This window comes from Rhineura floridana, chromosome 7, assembly GCF_030035675.1.
Source record: "Rhineura floridana isolate rRhiFlo1 chromosome 7, rRhiFlo1.hap2, whole genome shotgun sequence".
Lineage (NCBI taxonomy): Eukaryota > Metazoa > Chordata > Lepidosauria > Squamata > Rhineuridae > Rhineura > Rhineura floridana.
In genome coordinates this window covers 84,821,210-84,839,169 of record NC_084486.1, presented here as the reverse complement: position 1 = coordinate 84,839,169, position 17,960 = coordinate 84,821,210, and the positions used below count along the sequence as shown (strand labels likewise).

Below are 17,960 nucleotides of genomic sequence, written 5' to 3'. Positions count from 1 at the left end.
AAACTGAGTGAATGGGCAGAAAAATGGCAAATGCAATTCAATATAAACAAGTGTAAAATTATGCATATTGGAGCAAAAAATCTTAATTTCACATATACGCTCATGGGGTCTGAATTGGCGGTGACTGACCAGGAGAGAGACCTTGGGGTTGTAGTGGACAGCACGATGAAAGAAAATGTCGACCCAGTGTGCGGCAGCTGTGAAAAAGGCAAATTCCATGCTAGCAATAATTAGGAAAGGTATTGAAAATAAAACAGCCGATATCATAATGCCATTATATAAAATTATGGTGCGGCCGCATTTGGAATACTGTGTACAGTTCTGGTCGCCTCATCTCAAAAAGAATATTATAAGAGTTGGAAAAGGTTCAGAAGAGGGCAACCAGAATGATCAAGGGGATGGAGCAACTCCCTTACGAGGAAAGGTTGCAGCATTTGGGGCTTTTTAGTTTAGAGAAAAGGCGGGTCAGAGGAGACACGATAGAAGTGTATAAAATTATGCATGGCATTGAGAAAGTGGATAGAGAAAAGTTCTTCTCCCTCTCTCATAATACTAGAACTCGTGGACATTCAAAGAAGCTGAATGTTGGAAGATTCAGGACAGACAAAAGGAAGTACTTCTTTACTCAGCGCATACTTAAACTATGGAATTTGCTCCCACAAGATGCAGTAATGGCCACCAGCTTGGATGGCTTTAAAAGAAGATTAGACAAATTCATGGAGGACAGGGCTATCAATGGCTACTAGCCGTGATGGCTGTGCTCTGCCACCCTAGTCAGAGGCAGCATGCTTCTAAAAACCAGTTGCCGGAAGCCTCAGGAGGGGAGAGTGTTCTTGCACTCGGGTCCTGCTTGCGGGCTTCCCCCAGGCACCTGGTTGGCCACTGTGAGAACAGGATGCTGGACTAGATGGGCCACTGGCCTGATCCAGCAGGCTCTTCTTATGTTCTTAACCCAAGTTTGCCAACCCAGATAAATAAGAAGCAAAAAACACTCTAAATACGTGCAGTTTCACAACTTTGGTGACAACTAATTCTCAGCTTAGCCTACTTCACAGGGTTATTGTGAAGATAAAAAGGAGGAAGGGGAAGACAATGTACATAGTCTTGAGCTCCTGAGAAGAAAAGCAAGATAGAAATATACAACACCAAGCAACAAACAACTCTCAGCAAAACACACACATAACTTTTGCCAACCTTGATAAACAAGAAAGTATTCTTTTGTTAAAATAGCCTTTAGGAGATTTAAATTGCTGCAGCTGCAAGATGTTTGCAAATACATCCAAAAAATAATAAGATACATTTTGTATGTTAGATTTTTGTTTTATGGTTACTGTATATTAATAAATACAGCCAAGTGATTACATGGGGAGCATGGAAAACTGAGGGGGTACAATATCACAATTTTCTGTCAGTAGGAAGGAAACCTCACTTATTTCAAGGGACTTGCCTCTGAGTAAAATATAACAAAGTCAACCAATGGTACCTTGAAGTCTATAAAGGCAGCACACCTGAGAAGTGACTGAAATAATGTGGACACAGGAAAGTGCTTATATACCTCAATACCCTCCTCCATCCAGTATCAGGCTAGCAGCAACAAGGAGTTTCTCTTTCATTTTATTTTTTGGCTGCTCCGTGAGGGGCCCTGCTCCCAGATGGGAGTGGTCAGCTTTCATTCCTCTGGTTGGTTAGCCAGATTGATTGTGTACTTAGCAAAGGTGCTGCCTGCAGAGGGCCTAAACCTTGAGAGTTCTGCTCTGTCTTGCTTCCTAACTTTCTTTTAAAAATATCCAATTGCTTTACTTTTTTTCTCCCTAAGAAAGCTAACTGGCTTGGAATCCAGTACATGGATACCTCTCTGTTTTAGACTAAGTCTTTCATTAAGTAGTCTCAGGCCAGCAATATTTAATTTTGTGCAAAGGCAGGTGTGGATTTCAGATGGAGGGGAGTACAGTTTTAACAGTACTGTTAAAAAGCAAGCACTGTATTCTAAGAACATTTGTTGTGGTTTTTTAAAATGGGTATCTCATAAACTATAGCAATGTTATCAGCACAGGGCAAAAATCCTGTTTTTTGTGTAAACAGGATTTGAACCTTTGACATGTACCCATCTAAACCTCTACACCAGCAGCAACTCACACCCAAGAATCTTACATTTTTCCCAGGGGTGGGAAAACAAGTAATCACGTGTTCCCCACATGTTGCCACTACAATCAACTTAACAGCCTCCCCAAACATATTTCTCCAACCAACTATATTTTGCCAAAAAAAGCATCAACTCATCAAGAACTTGGATAACACTGGACTATACTATACACACCTACTCTCTCATACACTCTTATTACTGAAAAGGGGGCCTAACACAGAGTTATGAATACCTGCTTTCCCACAGGAGCAGTACTATACAGCAGATGCCAAGGCCCCAGCACCTTGGGATGGTTCATCAGTGGCACTCTCTGATCAAGCTGTCAACAGAAATGCCTCTAGGGGATTTGCCTGTGGTAACAGCAACACCTTCTCCTCCTGCCCAGTCCCAGTAAGCAAACAGCAGTTTAAAGGAGCAGCTGCCTCCATTCACTTGCCTACCCTCTGCCTCTGGGCAGCAGTGATGGGGAATTTTATATATACATACATGTATAGCTAATGGTATCCCTAAGATGTAGAAAGAATTACAGTAATAAAATGCGTAACTAAATTGCTTCGCTCATTAGCGCGGGAGTGCTTAGCTCACTGTGAAAATGTACTTTCATGTGAAGTACTGAACATTGCCAAATTCATTAGAACACCAAATTCACTAGAACATGATGCAGAAAGTACAAAGTACCTGTGCAAATGCCTGTGTAATACTGTCATGTCTACATCATTCTGATGTGTTAAATCCTGATTGGTAGATGCTAAAGTCTTTGTCCTAAAATGTATAAAAAACCCAGGCAACTAGTGCCATGGTGCAGTTCTCCACTCACTCAGAGGGAGACTGACCAAGTGTACACTTGTTATCCAATAAAGGCCTACCTTTTTACTGCAAGCCTGTGTCTTCAAAATTTTTATTCAAGGACCCCCAGCAAAAGATCCCAATGGAGAAATACAAAATTCTCCAACAGCAGCGGGCAATCAGTCCCACCACCCAGAGGAAGTGAGCTGGCAAGCAGAAGTGATGGCACCTCAGAAAATCATGTAACCAACTGAGAGTGGACAAGGAGCAATCATCACCTCCCCTTGTTTGCTTGCTTTTTCTCTTTGGTGGGCTGGCCAGCAGTGAGGAATCTTAATACAGCTACATTGCTCACAAAGAACACCCAGGCTGTGGCTGGACCACCCTGCTCACTGACATGGCAACTAAAGAAGCAGCTGCAAACAGCAGCCTAAACTCAATCTTGCTCCTCCCACAGCAGCACAGTGGGGAGGACTGAGCCCACAGGGAAAGCGAGTTGTTATCAAATGAAGGCAGCTCCCACCAGTCCAGTAGCAAGGTGACAAACGTAAAACAACTGGGAATCTTCACTGCTGCCCAAACAGTTACTATAAAGAGCTTCGGCTATGGGGCGGTATATAAGTACAATAAATAAATACATAAATAAAGCAGAGAGAGAAGGCAATAAGAGCAGTAATAAAATGCGACCCTCCTTCTGATCTCTCTCTGGTAAGCAGGGGGAGGAACAGCTCCTCAAATGCCATGCTTTAGAGCCCCTTCACCAAAATAACATGGCGCCAACCTGCTGTGTCCATTCTAAACAAAAAACAAAACCCTCCTTACTTGATCCACCAAAATTAATCAACCTAAGTTAGTCACGTTTATTAATTTCAATGGGTCTACTTTGAGTAAGACTATCATCAAACCACCCTACGGTTCTAGCTTAGGCAGTCTTCTACTTGTAGGAATAGCTTTTCAGTTGCATGAGATTTTCTTTACAAACAGTTGCATTAGCAAGTGTGATGTGATCACACCGCCCTCCGATAACCGGAAGCCCATTTTTCCACCTCAGAACTCTACCACTTCAACTGCTACACGTGCACGACAGCCTGCCCACGGCACATATAAAGCTTCGGGAGGGCGTCTAGATCTCCTCGCCCGACACAGTGCGTGATGGGAGTCGTTGCCCTGCCGTACCTGCCATCCCTCGCGCCGCTATTTCCCCGGCCCACTGATTTACAATGGCGCCTGGGGGTGCTCGCGAGGGAGCCGGGTGGGGAACGGCTGTCTCCGCCGGCACCACTGCCACCCCCGGCACCGCTGCTGCTGCTGAGGTACTGTGTCATGTCTCCCGGCACCGCTGCCCGCCTCGACTTTTGGGCTCAGGCAGACACATACAGAGTACCCCAAGCGTTTCCTTCTCCATAGCACGGAACTAGCGGTCAGAGTGCAACTCGGGCGGAGATCTCTTAAGGAGACGTTTCGATTGGATCAGCTCAGGGAAGGGAGGTCTCCCCAATAGGCTGACGTGAACGAATGGGGCGGGATGCAAAGCCAAGAGCTCCATCGGATTGGCAGTTGAGACAGACGACATTCAAATCGAACAACAGAGCGCCCGCCTGATTATGTAATTCGCTTCTGGCTCCTTCCAGCGGGAAAGGGAAAAACGTTACTGGGGCATCTTTGGCACCTTCGTCTCGCGATGCCTGTGATACGTTAACAGGGAGGCGCACGGGTGGACGGTGAGCTCCCACGTGTTGCAGAATAAGCCCTAAGGGTGGAGATGTGAACTGCATCTGTGTTAGAATGTCTTTTAATATGTTTTCTTTAATAATATGTTTTTAACCCTTTTTTGTTTTTAAATATTTTAACGTTGTTTTGTTTTAATGTATTTTAAGGTCTTTCTATTTTATGATGTTTTAAAGTGTTTTTAGTGTTTCTGTTTGCTACCCAGGGCTCCTGCTGGGAGGAAGGGCAGGATAAATCAAATAATAAATAAATAAACTGTAAGGAGCACTGTGTTACTTGCAACTGCATACCACCGACACGTATGGAACAACTAATCTCTACTATAATTCACTAATTGGCAAAAAACCTTGTGGTTTAAGAATGTTATCTATAGCCCACAGATATTTCTATCAAACTTTAAAAAGCAGGGAAATTGGGCAGCTATAGTGAATGCACCAGGGGAGCAGAAGACCTAACCTCCTCTTAGATATTGTATTGCGCTACAAATTGGTCAAAATGCGAACACAGTCTTTCACAATGGAATACACTTCCTGCATAGCTTCAAAGAATTTGGCAGCATGTGCCTCAGAGCATATGGTGAGTGGTGGCAACTCCTGCAATCTCCAAATATGGAGAATTACATTTTTGTATGTTTGTTGCTGTTCTTCTTACTTTGCTTCTCTCCTGTGTTACTACTGTTTCTACAGAGAATCTAACCTAGAAAATTATATTTCTCTCATTATTCATCCTAGAAATGTGTCAAATTTATTTTTATTAATTTCAAAGCCTTTTTATTGGTCAATGCCATATGATGTCAAATATATAATTACCTTATAGGTATTCCCCTCACAGAGCTTCAGTCAGAACGGCTGACTGTTAAGCCACTCTGGCCACTGGAACTCTGTCAAGGGAATAGAAGTCTCCTCTCAACACCCTTCAGAAACTATACTTCCCAGGATTCTTTGGGGGAAGCCATGTCTGTCTAAAGTGAAATAAAGGTCTGGCTTGGATGTGGCCAAGCAGCTATGAGTCTGGCTTTTAGAACACTGACAATTGGTTCTTACTGAGCATGCCTGGGCTTATCATTGAGTTCAATGCTAAATTTCTTAAATTAATTAAAAATCAGCCAAGCATTTTTTTTAACTTTTAAACTGCAGAAGATGAAGGTCGTATGGGGCAAGGTCAGTAATAGGATTACAGGTACTATGTGAACATTGCTGATTTTTAATGAATTTCAACAGATTATGAGAACTCTGACAGAAAAAAGTCCCAAAGAGGCCTGTTTTTTCTCTTTTTATTTTTATTTATTTATTTATTATTTGATTTATATCCCGCCCTTCCTCCCAGCGGCAAACAAAAGCACTAAAAACACTTTAAAACATCATAAAAACAGACCTTAAAATACATTAGAACAAAACAACTGTAAAATCATTTTTTTAAAAAGCTTTAAAAACATCTTAAATAAAAAGGGTTAAAAAACATTGTTTAGGGGGGAAATGGTTTTAAAAAAAACATATTAAAAAACAATTCCAACACAGACACAGCCGGAAATAGGTCTCAACTTAAAAGGCTTGTTGAAAGAGGAACTAAGTCTTCAATAGGTGCCGAAAAGATAACAGAGATGGCGCCTGCCTAATATTTAAGGGGAGGGAATTCCAGAGGGTAGGTGCTGCCACACTAAAGGTCCGTTTCCTATGTTGTGTAGAATGGACTTCCTGATAAAATGGTATCTGCAGGAGGCCCTCATCTGCAGAGCACAGTGATCGACTGGGTATATAAAGGGTTAGATGGTGTTTCAGGTATCCTGGTCCCAAGCTGTATAGGGCTTTGTACACCAAAACTAGAACCTTGAACTTGGCCCAGTAGCAAATGGGCAGCCAGTGCAATTCTTTCAGCAGTGGGGTAACAAGTTGGCGATACTTTGCCCCAGTGAGCAGTTTCGCTGCCGCAGTTTGCACCAGCTGCAACTTCTGGACCAACCTCAAAGGCATCCCCGCATAGAGCGCATTACAGTAATCCAGCCTGGAGATTACCAGTGCATGGACAACAGTGGTCAGGCTATCCCGGTCCAGAAACAGCCACAGCTGTCTTATCAGCCAAAGCTGGTAAAAGACACTTTTAGCCACGGAGGTCACCTGGGCCTCTAGCAACAAAGATGGATCCAGGAGCACCCCCAGACTACGAACCTGCTTTTTCAGAGGGAGAACGACCCCATCCAAAGTAAGCAACTGACCAATTATCTGAACTCAGGAACCACCAACCCACAGCGCCTCCGTCTTGCTGGGATTCTAACTCAGTTTATTGGCCCTAATCCAGCCCACCACTGAGTCCAGGCACCAGTCCAGGGTTTGCATGGCCTCTCCTGATTCAGATGTTATGGAAAAATAGAGCTGGGTATCATCAGCATACTGCTGACACCTCGCCCCAACTCCTGATGACCGCTCCCAAGGGCTTCATATAGATGTTAAACAGCATGGAGGACAAGATGATACCCTGTGGCACCCCACAGCACAACTACCAGGGGGCCGAAAACAGTCACCCAATGCTATTATCTGAGAGTGACCTTGGAGATAGGATCGGAACCACTGTAAAACAGTGCTTCCAATACCCATCTCACCAAGTTGGCCCAGAAGGATACCATGGCCATTGGTATCAAAAGCTGCTGATAGATCAAGTAAGAAAAACAGGGTCACACTCCCCCTGTCCTCCCAATAAAGGTCACCCATCAGGGCAATCAAGACTGATTCAGTCCCATAACCAGGCCTGAACCCAGACTGGGATGGGTCAAGATAATCTGTTTCATCCAAGAGTACTTGCAATTGCTGCACCACAACCCTCTCAATCACCTTCCCTAAAAAGAATACGCATATGGTCCTAGCCTGTTTGTCTTCCATCTTGCCCCTGGTGTTGTAGAGGGTGTTGAGGCAGGGTTGTCCCTCCTCACTGTCCTCGCCTAACAGCAGGACATTGGTCAAGTGGGCGATGTAGCTGGAAGCCAGGCGCAGTGTCTCCATCTTGGAGACGGGCTTAAGGGGGATGAGGGTGCAGAGAGCCATAAAGGCCATGTTAATTTTCTGGGTCCGGACCTTCTGACTGGCATTATTGGCCGCCTGCCGCTTTCTCACCATTATCATTAATTTTATATTTTGACATATATTTCCCTTTTTCTGGTTAAACAATATAAACATAAGGATTAACACTTATTCCTATTGCTATTCCTATTCAAACTGCCCATCCTGAACTTCCATGACTTTTATCCTATGGAGGTCAATCTATGGTGGACTGGATGACTTTTCTTGGGCATTTTTGGCTCTTTTTTCTGATGGGAGTATTATTATCTGAAAACAACATTCCAAATGTTATTTTCTCCCAAGCAACACAACTCTCATTCTAACTTTCACATTACTCAGACTAATCCATCTCTTCATCTCTGGTGATCTCTTCACAAAACCAGAAATATAAGAAAATGTTCAACAGACAAATTATTATTATTATTGCAACTACAATCCAAACAATTCCTGTACAAATTACTTCAGGGATCATTATACATTTAACCCCTACCTGGGGGTATTCCACTAGGTGTCGTTTCAATCTCGAGGGGTATTTGTACTAGAACCCTTGGTCTTAAGTGTCCAGGTTTCTTGTATACAAATATTATTGGTTGAAAACTCCTCACTCCCCAACAGGCAGAAATTTGGTTTCTATTATAACAGGTAACCTTCTTCCCATTTGTCATTCAATCTTATTCTTTAAAAGGGGTCCTAACCCAAGTTCCCTTTCATTCCCACCCTGAACTCCAAGTATCTAATTCTGGAATTAATAAAGTCTCAAATCTCTCCTTATCTGTCCAGTTTTGATCCTCTAACTCAATCCTGTAGGAGTTTTTCCAAAGAAGTAGTCGTGATGTCTGTCCAAGAATGTCTTTGTGTCTTATCAACAGCAGACTCCAACGACGGGGTTTTGGGCCAAAGGCCCCCCACTCTCTTTTCCTTAGGGGGGATATAAAAGAAAATAATGCCAGTATCTAATTTTTCAATAACTGATTCTTGGTCTCAAAGGTTAGTGTGTTCCCCACACCCCTAAATATAGTAGTCCATAATCTCCAACTCATATATACAGTAACAGTTACAAAATGTATAATAGCCATAATATATGAACATGCAAAAGGAGGGTCAGATTATACTGAATCCTGAAACTCTGGGCCATGAAATGAACGTCCACCATCCTTATCATGACCCAGAATAAAACTGAAATGCTCTTTTGCCCAATAACTTTTGTTTATCATTATATATTGGGGCAATAAATGTGTATTATTCTTAACATAAAAATACAAATAATTTTAATACCATGATTATTTCTGATATTATCTAAAAACACCCCCCAACTTAAGGAGAGTAATTTTCTATAGTTAAAGGGTGTCTCAGGGCAATACCAGATAGATATATAAATATTCAATTTTACCCTATTCCTAAACAAAACAAAACAGAGAATTCTCTTAGAGTGAAATTCTCACATAAATAACCAGACACTGTCCTGCCATGAAATTTACATGCCCTCACATATACAACATCAGTCTAGGTCCACTGGTCTAGGCAGTTGGCCACCTGCCACATCCATCGGACCAGACTCAATGATTTTCCCCCTACAAAGGACTCCACTATTTAACACTTATTATTATCAAATTTAAAACCCACACTGATTTTATAATTATAGTGCCCCTTATCTTATAACGTTATCACAAACAGACACATCCTCCTGGGTCCATAAATAGGAATCTGTCTGTTATTCCAGAAACAGCTCCTTTGTGGGCAGTTTCTAAAAGGGTGGTCTTTTCAGCCTGTGCTGGAATAATTTATCAAACTACTAGTTTCCCCATTTTAAATATAAAAAGTAGAAGGTCTGTTTCAATTGTTTCAGATTCCTTTTCCCAAGCCGAATGTCAGGCTGTAGTAAAGATAACGCACACATGTGAACCTTCCCCTGAGCGACCCGCCCTGCTGGGAAAGTCCCTGCCACTCAATTAAGAGAGAGACTGGAATGAAGTAGTCTCTCCAACTGGATGTTACCCCAAAAGTCTATTCAGATCTGGACTTTCCAGATGACCGTTGGACTGGATTTCAAGGAAACTGGCACAGCTGAAAGTCCACTTCAGTAGACGCCCAGGTGTGAAGTTTCTGGCCCTTCAAAAGAACAATAAACTCGTGGAAAAGTTTCCACCAAAGGACTGACAGGACCAATAATCCAGACCATATAAAATGGTAGGAATACCTTTTAGTTTCTTAATTATCTTTACTTTTTATAAATTAACATTAATATTTTTATCCTATCAAATGATTAAAGTATACACATGTGTCAATTCTGTATACAGAATTTCTCAATGTTTTTCATCTAACAATTTATCTTAAAATTGTATTTGGTTTAACAATATTTATGACACTATTTCCTAATTAAATCAGTCAAATTCATTTATATCTCATTCTCCTTATATATAATTACTATAGTCATGACTCCCCTTTCTCTTCTCATGACATTGTTCACTTTCCTGAGAGTCTATTGTTATAACCAAATACTGTCTATTCCAATTATTTTTAATCTTGAGTGAGTATCCCCACTCAGGCACTACTTCATAACTACTGAGAAACATTCCAAGTTTTCCTAAGAACCTGAATGTTTATACATAAATCCTTACTCATTAGACAACAAAGGAGTAGGATAGAGTAATTTCCCTCAAAAAAAATATACATGTAAAATCATATGGCAGTTCCAAAATTTTAAAGTAATTGGCCCTACATTAATAACCCAAATAAAATTTATATTCATCCTATAACTTATCAAAAATTTAATAGGCTCTCTTCTCATTTAGGGGGACCTAGTTGTCAAAACTGGAAAACCAAGTCCTACCTTCCAAAGCCATTTCAATGATTTTAATTCTAAATCAAAGATTCTTTCTTCTGGGAACTGCTACTTTTTGCTTTAAGTCCTTATATGAGTATGCCACAAAGACAAGAATTCTACTGGAAACATGCCATATTTCTCATACATTGTGGACATTTTACTTTCTTATTTTCTGTTGAAAAAGTGACAAGTGGGTAAAACTGACCACCTTTATACACATTTTACTTCTTTTTGCTCTCAATTTATTTTTCTCCACAACAAATCCTTGATAATGTTTGGAATCTAAACATTTGTTCCTTACAAAATCCAGAGGATGAGTTGTGGGGTTTATCTTAACTTGGGTGCATTAATTTTGGTCTGAATTCTAACTTCCTAATATGACCTCCTGCACTTGGTTCCCAGTTTCAAATTCCACTCTTTATCTAACAACTTTCTCCATCTCTCAATTGAAAACACTGGAGTGAAGGGAACAGCCTTCTTCTAAATTTTCCTTTTCTTCCTTTTCCTTATTTCTATACCTATGTCCTCTTTATTCTGACGTTTTGATGGGAGAGGAGTTAATGTACAGGCCTGGTTTGCCAATATGTCTAAGGGACCTGTATTACAAATATTAGTTGGGCCTTGAATCACTGTTGGACGAACAGATTCAAGGTGACTACGGAGGACCGAATTATTTCTAAAACAAGGAATTCCTGGTGGAATTCCAGGACAGGATACTATTTTTGGTCGTCTTTTTCTCAATTTATTATCAAAATAAGGGTTTATTTTCCAAAAACACCCTCTGCCTGGTTCTTCTGGAGAACGTGGTGTTTTGATGAAATGACAACTCACAGAGAGAGTATGACGTATTGAACTCTGCCATGACTCGTCTATGGTCCTATAATAGGGATAATTTTCCATTATGTACATATAAATGTCTTTTACTGTAAGTTTTTTATGAGGTGCCATCATAATTGCCTGGAATATTAATTGTAAATAGGACCAATGTGGCTTTGAGTCCTCAGATGTTTCTTCCTTATTTTCTGACTGCATAATGTCAGTCACTATGTTTAATTTAGATAGTTTTACATAGTTTATCTTAGAATCAGGCCTTTCTTCCAGCCTTTTCACCACTCTATATTCATTTCGTGTCCAGGACACGTCTCAGTCACACACATTCAGATCTGACACACACTCACACTTTTAAGGCTAGTACCTTCCTCCTCCTGTTTTACAAACAAGATGACAAGGTCCAGCCTGGAACTTTATCCCCACTCCTCCTGTCTCACACACAGGACAGTAAGGTCCAGTCCTTGAACAAGGTCAGGGAGACTTGAACTCCTCACACCCTGCCACCAAGATCAGGGAGACTCTAACTCCTCACACCTTGGCTATTTGCCAGGTCAGGGAGACTCTAATTCCTCACACCTGGACCACCAAAGTCAGGGAGACTCTAACTCCTCACACTTTGGTTTCCTGACCATCAAGGTAATACTCACATCAACCCTAATGTTTTTCTTACCTTGATCCGTGCGCACAGAGTTGCCTGGTCCTTTTACGCGTATCTAGGCGGGTGTTTACCGTTCCAGATCTTTTCCTTTTCAAGAGACACATATCCAAAGAATTTCCCCCTGATTCACAATGTATGGTCTATTAAATTAGGTCCTGGGACATTTTGTCAGTTGAAGAACCAAACTGTCTCCTTTACTACCTGGGACTGTTGAAAAGTCAACAGGACGCATCTTCCCACAGTAGAACTAGGACCAGTGGTCACTTCAATGATAAGATGGCGGCTTAGGCGGAGGAGCTTGTTTGGAGCTCCTGCTGCTTAATTTATTTTAACATCTTTTTAAGTCTTGTTATCACCATCTTTTACTATTTTTTAACATCTTTTTAAGTCCTGTTACCATCGTATGGCTTTCAGGGGAGTGTGTGGCCGAGCAAATTGTTTTTGGCACTACCACTTCCCTTGTTCTGCCAAACTTGGCGACTGCGGACAGACGGAGACAGCTGCAGCTGGAAGGTGTGGTAATTGAAGCTGGGGATTCGGCGAGGCCTTTTACCTTTCTGCTGGCCCGTTGCTGGGCCTCGCTGGGTTGGTCTCGCTCCTGCTCTTGCCTCGTTCTTGCTTCGGCTTGGGCTTCCTGCTGCTGCTGCTGCCGCCGCGGCGTGTGTGGGTCCTGCCTGCTTGCTGTCGCCGGTTAGAGTCGTTGGGCTGCTTCTGCTGCTGTCGCCTGTCCCACTGGCTGTGGGGGTCCTGCCTGCCCGTTGTCGCTGTCGCTTGGTGTCGTCGTCATCTGTTGTCGCCTGGTGCTGCTGCGTTATTCCTGTGCCTGCTGTGTTCCCGTGTTGCTGCTGCTGCTGGTTTGTCGGTCGTTGCTGCGGCCGGGTAACATCTGTCGCTTGCCGGGACTGCGACTGGCCGTTGCTGGGTGGTCCGCCCGCTCCTGTTTCTGTCGCCGCGGCAGATCAGGCCCTTGTTGCTGCCCCTGCTAGGAGCTTCACCCTGCATTGCAGCCTGTGCCCCGTGGCGGTGGCGGCTTTGTTCCTTGCTACTTCTGGCGTTTTTGCGGCTGTGTTTATGTTTTTCCATCATCGCCGCTGCGGTTGTTGCTTCCTGTTGGTGGCCTATGTCTTTTGTCACCACTGCCATCTGACTGTTTAGGAGAGATCTCGGAGCATGCTCCTACGCGCACAGAGTGCGGGATTGCGTTGGTGTGTTGATCTGGTTGAGATCAATGGCTATCATAACCCGGTTCCTGTTTTAAATTGGTGTATGTATGGATGTATAGTTGTATGAATGTGTGAATGTGTATGGACTGAATTGTATTGATTTAGTTAATTAATTTAATTTGATGTAATTTAATTAGTTTAATTAATTAATTAATCGGTTTAATTACTTTATTTTAAATTAGTAAATACTGCTGCTATAGGGTACGGAGGCGGGTCTCCGGACTAATTTTATTAGGGTGGGTGGCCTGCTGATAAGCAGATAGGGATTGAGGCATGTGCAAGCCGGAGAGGGAGGTGGGGGGCCAAGTTATAGGAAGTTTGGGCGGCAGGCGCTGGAAGGGTGCTGCTAGCAGACCACGCCGGAATAGGGGAACACGGGACAGATGCATTATATCCATCCCATGTTCCGGGTCTGCTCAGAACCAGACGGAAACTGGGGGACGCAAGGTTCCTACCGACCTTCGACTGCTGTTATGTAATGCCAGGTCTGTGGCTCAGAAAACCTTGCTCATCCATGATATGATCTTGGATGGGCGCGCAGACCTGGCATGTATTACGGAGACTTGGCTGGACGAAGCCTCTGCTTCAATTCTAGAGGCCATGTGTCCGCCAGGTTTCCGTTACGCACAGCAGCCGAGGGTGGGAAGGCGGGGAGGGGGTGTGGCAGTCATCTATCGAGAGTCCTTGGTTTTTGCCAGACCTCCCCTCCATAGGACTCAATTTGTTGATTGTATGTACTGGAGGTTGGGCCCGAAGGGCAGTTTAGGGATCTTGCTGGTGTACCGCCCACCCCGCTGCACGGCAGATTCCCTGGCCGAGGTGCTGGAGGTGGTCTCGGCTGTACGGGCATTGTCCCCAGAGCTGTTAGTTCTGGGTGACTTTAACTTGCATGCCGAGGCCGCTCTCATAGGAGCCCCTCGGGATTTCCTGGAAACCATGGCTTCCTGGGAACTGTACCTAAGTAATACTGGGCCCACCCATGTAGCCGGTCATGCTCTCGACCTAGTATTTGACCTGGGAGAGGAGAGAAGTGGTCTGAAGTTGGGAGTGATTCTTACCACTCCTGTGTCATGGTCAGACCACTACCTGGTAAATATGGACTTCTCGTTGCCATGCCCCCTCCGCAGGAGTGAAGGACCTATTAAAATGGTCCGCCCCAGACGCCTGATGGATCCGGATGGATTCCTGACTGTGCGTGGGGAATTGGAACCTGCTGAAGGTCGCCTGGTCGAAACCCTGGTGAAGGAGTGGAACGTGGGGATCATCAGGGCATTAGACCGGGTGGCTCCGAAACGTCCTCTCCCCCTGAATAGAACTCAGCTAGCACCATGGTATACACCGCGGTTGCGTAGTCTGAGACAGGAGGTGAGATGACTAGAGCGCCGGTGGCGGAAATCCCGCTCCGAAGATGTCCGGACACAGGTTAGAGCAGCAGTAGCTGCCTACCAAGTGGCAATAAAGGTAGGAAAGAAGGCTTTCTTTGCTGCCTCTATTGCGTCTGCGGAGTGCTGTCCCAGGAGGCTGTTCCAGGTGGTCCGAAGCCTGGTCGGTCCACTTGCTCAGGAACCCTTGGAACAGTCAAAGGCCTCCTGTGACTTATTAGCAAAACACTTCGCCGATAAAATCGAACACTTACGGAGCTCGATCCCGTGCGCCGTGGACACAGTGGATGAACCAGAGTTGGCCAGTTGCATGCCGGTAAATTGGGATCGGTTTCGGCTTCTCCCTTCTGAGGAAGTGGACAAGGTGCTTTCATCTGTGAAGCCAACCACTTGTCTTACTGATCCTTGCCCTTCGTGGCTCCTTGTGAGCTGCAGAGAGAAATTGGGCGAGGGGATCAAAGCGGTGGTAAACGCATCCTTGAAAGAGGGTGTGATGCCATCAGCCTTCAAGGAGGCAATTGTGAAGCCCATCTTAAAGAAGCCCTCCTTGGATCCCCAAGTATTCGATAAAACATCGGATCCAGAAGTAGATAGTATGAGTCCATAATATACAAGACAAGGAGTTCAGCCCGGCTTCTAACAATAAAGACGCTCCTGCTACACAGCCAGGGACTCCAAATAAAGATCTCAGAGCGGAATGTATTATTCCATCCAGTTTCCCTTTATAGTATGGGAACCAGACAGGAGCCCCATAAGCTAGCATTGGAATAATTTTAAATTTAATAAGCCTTATAGCTGCCGGGATATAATTTCCTCCATTGGTGAAACAGAAACGAACTATAGCACCTATTTTTTTATTTGCCTTGGCTTTTAAATTAAGTATATGCGTGTTCCAAAGACCCGACTCCTGGAACCAAATTCCCAAATAATTATATGAAATTACCTGTTCGATTTTTATTTGACCCATCTTCCAGTTATGTCTAAGTTTCCTTCTTGAAAATATCATAACCTTGGTCTTAGCATAATTTATTTCTAGAGAATTTTCATCACAATAGTTTTTAAATCTCTCAAGTAATCTGTTAAATCCTAGGCGAGTTTGAGATATTAACACTGTGTCATCAGCATATAATAAAATTGGGGCCTTTACTGTGCCTATTTTGGGGGCGTGGAATTGAATATCTTCCAGAATGTTGGGAAGGTCTGCCAAATATAGGTTAAACAGCATAGGGGCTAGAACACATCCTTGTCGCACTCCCTGAGTAGGTGGAATTTCACTAGTGAGATGTCCCAAATGGGAGCATCGAATCTGAATTGTGGTATTTTGATATAATTTTACTATCAATTGAAGTAATCTCTTTTCAATATGATATGATTCTAATTTCTTCCACAGACGTTCGCGAGAAATCGAGTCGAACGCTGCTTTTAGATCTATGAACGCGACATACAATTTGCCTCGGTTTGGTTTGATGTACTTGGCAACTAGTTGAGACAGCAATAGACAATGATCCACCGCAGACTGACCTGATATAAAACCTATCTGTGCTTGATTTATAATATTGTTAGATTTGACCCAAGTTTTCAAGATTGTGCTCAGATAGGTGGCATATACCTTTCCCACCACAGACAATAGGCTAATGGGTCGATAGTTGTTTGGATCGTCTCTAGGTCCTTTCTTATATATTGGGATTATGTAGGCCTTTAGCCAAGAGGTGGGAATTCTTCCGGTTCTGTTAATTATAGTGAAAAGAGTAGCAAGCCTAGGTGCCCACCAGGTGATGCCGCTTTTGAGTAGATCCGGGGCAATCCTGTCTGGCCCAGCAGCTTTACCATTTTTTAGTTTTGCAACTATTTCTACAATCGTTTCAGAATCAACTAAGACCCAATCTGGTGTTTCACTAGGGTCTATTAAAATAGGTGGAGTATTTTTCATTTCAGAAGTGTTAAACAGCTTGCTGTAGTGTGATTCCCATATTTCTGCAGTAATAGAGTTGGTATTACTAGCAGCTTTGTTGGAAAAATTGCCAGAAACAATCTGCCAGAATAATTTAGAATTGCAAGTAACAAGTGCTACTTCGAGCATTTGCCAAGATTTTCTTATTTCTTCCTGCTTTTTTTTATTTATAAGTTTCTTATACTCTGTTCGTAATTTATAAAAATTAGATGGTAAGGTTCTTTCATTATTCCGTCTATAATTACGGTAGACTAGTCTAAGCACCTTTTTTTGTGATATACATTCCTTATCAAACCAATTATTCTTTGGAGTCCAATGAGAAGAAGGTCTAGGTGGGCTATGCGCGTATAACTCTAATATTATCAGACTAATTGCTCATAAATAATTAAGCCTTCTGGGGAGAATCCTAAGGAATCGAGCAGAGAAGTCAGGTTGATAATCTGTGGAGATTTTAGGAGGAGTTGAAATTTTTGAAATAACTGAGAAGACCAATTAGCCCTTTTGTATAAAGCCGGCGCTGAGGGATTTTCGTATAACTCTGGTTGAATTGATAAATGGACATTCTCTCCTATATCAAAATAGAATTCAAGGGGTAAATGATCACTATCCATTCGGTCAGCAACCTTAAATTTATGCTCATAACAGTCCTTATTATGGGGAATGATTATATAGTCCACTACACTTGATCCAAGGGAGGAGTGGAAAGTATATTCTCCCCAATCATCTCCATGTGAGCCATTTATAATATTTAATTGATGATTTGCAAGGAATTGAAGAAGGACAATTCCAGCTTGATTCATTATTTTGTCTTTCGAATGCCTAACATTATGTATAATATATTTCCTGTCAACGTTTGTAAGTGGGCCAAATTGCAAAGTATTAATTGAGTTGGAGGCTGTTCTCGCGTTAAAATCCCCCACAAGTATTGGATACGCTTGTGGGAAACTTTGAGTGGAAAATTCATAAATCGACTCAAAATTTAGCCAACTTAAAATACTATCCTCTCTGTTCAAAGAAGGGGAAAAATAAACATTAAACATTAAGATTGGCACTACTGACAATTTAAATTCTAAGTGTAGTACAACTACCATAAATCCAGATTGTATGATGCCTAAATTGTTAAGTTCTGTGATTTTTACTTCCAATTTGGTTGAAACCATGGTACACAGACCTTGCCTAGCCCTCCCTTTTCTGACCTTAGGTAAAACCGGGGTGACAAAAGTGGAAAAACCATTAATGTGGATCATTTCTTCGCTCCAGGTTTCCTGTAGAAGAATTACGTCGAATTTGTTTAGGTAATCCTGAAATCCTGGAATTTTAAGTTTTGATTTCCACCCCGCGATGTTCCAAGAAAGTATCTTTAAATAGTAAGGTCGAGTATCAT

At 42.7% G+C, this 17,960-nt stretch overlaps 1 protein-coding gene and 1 long non-coding RNA gene across 4 annotated transcripts in view; one reads left to right on the top strand and one right to left on the bottom strand.

Annotated features, from left to right (window-relative positions):
* Positions 1-4,410, bottom strand: part of SLF2 (SMC5-SMC6 complex localization factor 2) — a 62,167-nt gene extending 57,757 nt beyond the window's left edge. The window contains exon 1 of one of the 2 annotated variants that reach the window (XM_061636174.1): positions 4,106-4,410. In XM_061636174.1, the coding sequence (XP_061492158.1) occupies positions 4,106-4,254 (149 nt within the window). In that variant the 5' untranslated portion in view covers positions 4,255-4,410. The remainder of the gene's footprint in view (positions 1-4,105) is intronic. The other variant, XM_061636175.1, reaches the window with a different exon arrangement.
* The window catches only part of LOC133389115 (uncharacterized), a 31,952-nt gene continuing 18,071 nt past the window's right edge, over positions 4,080-17,960 (top strand). For both annotated transcript variants that reach the window (XR_009764030.1, XR_009764029.1), the window contains exon 1: positions 4,080-4,650. This is a non-coding gene — a long non-coding RNA (uncharacterized LOC133389115). The remainder of the gene's footprint in view (positions 4,651-17,960) is intronic.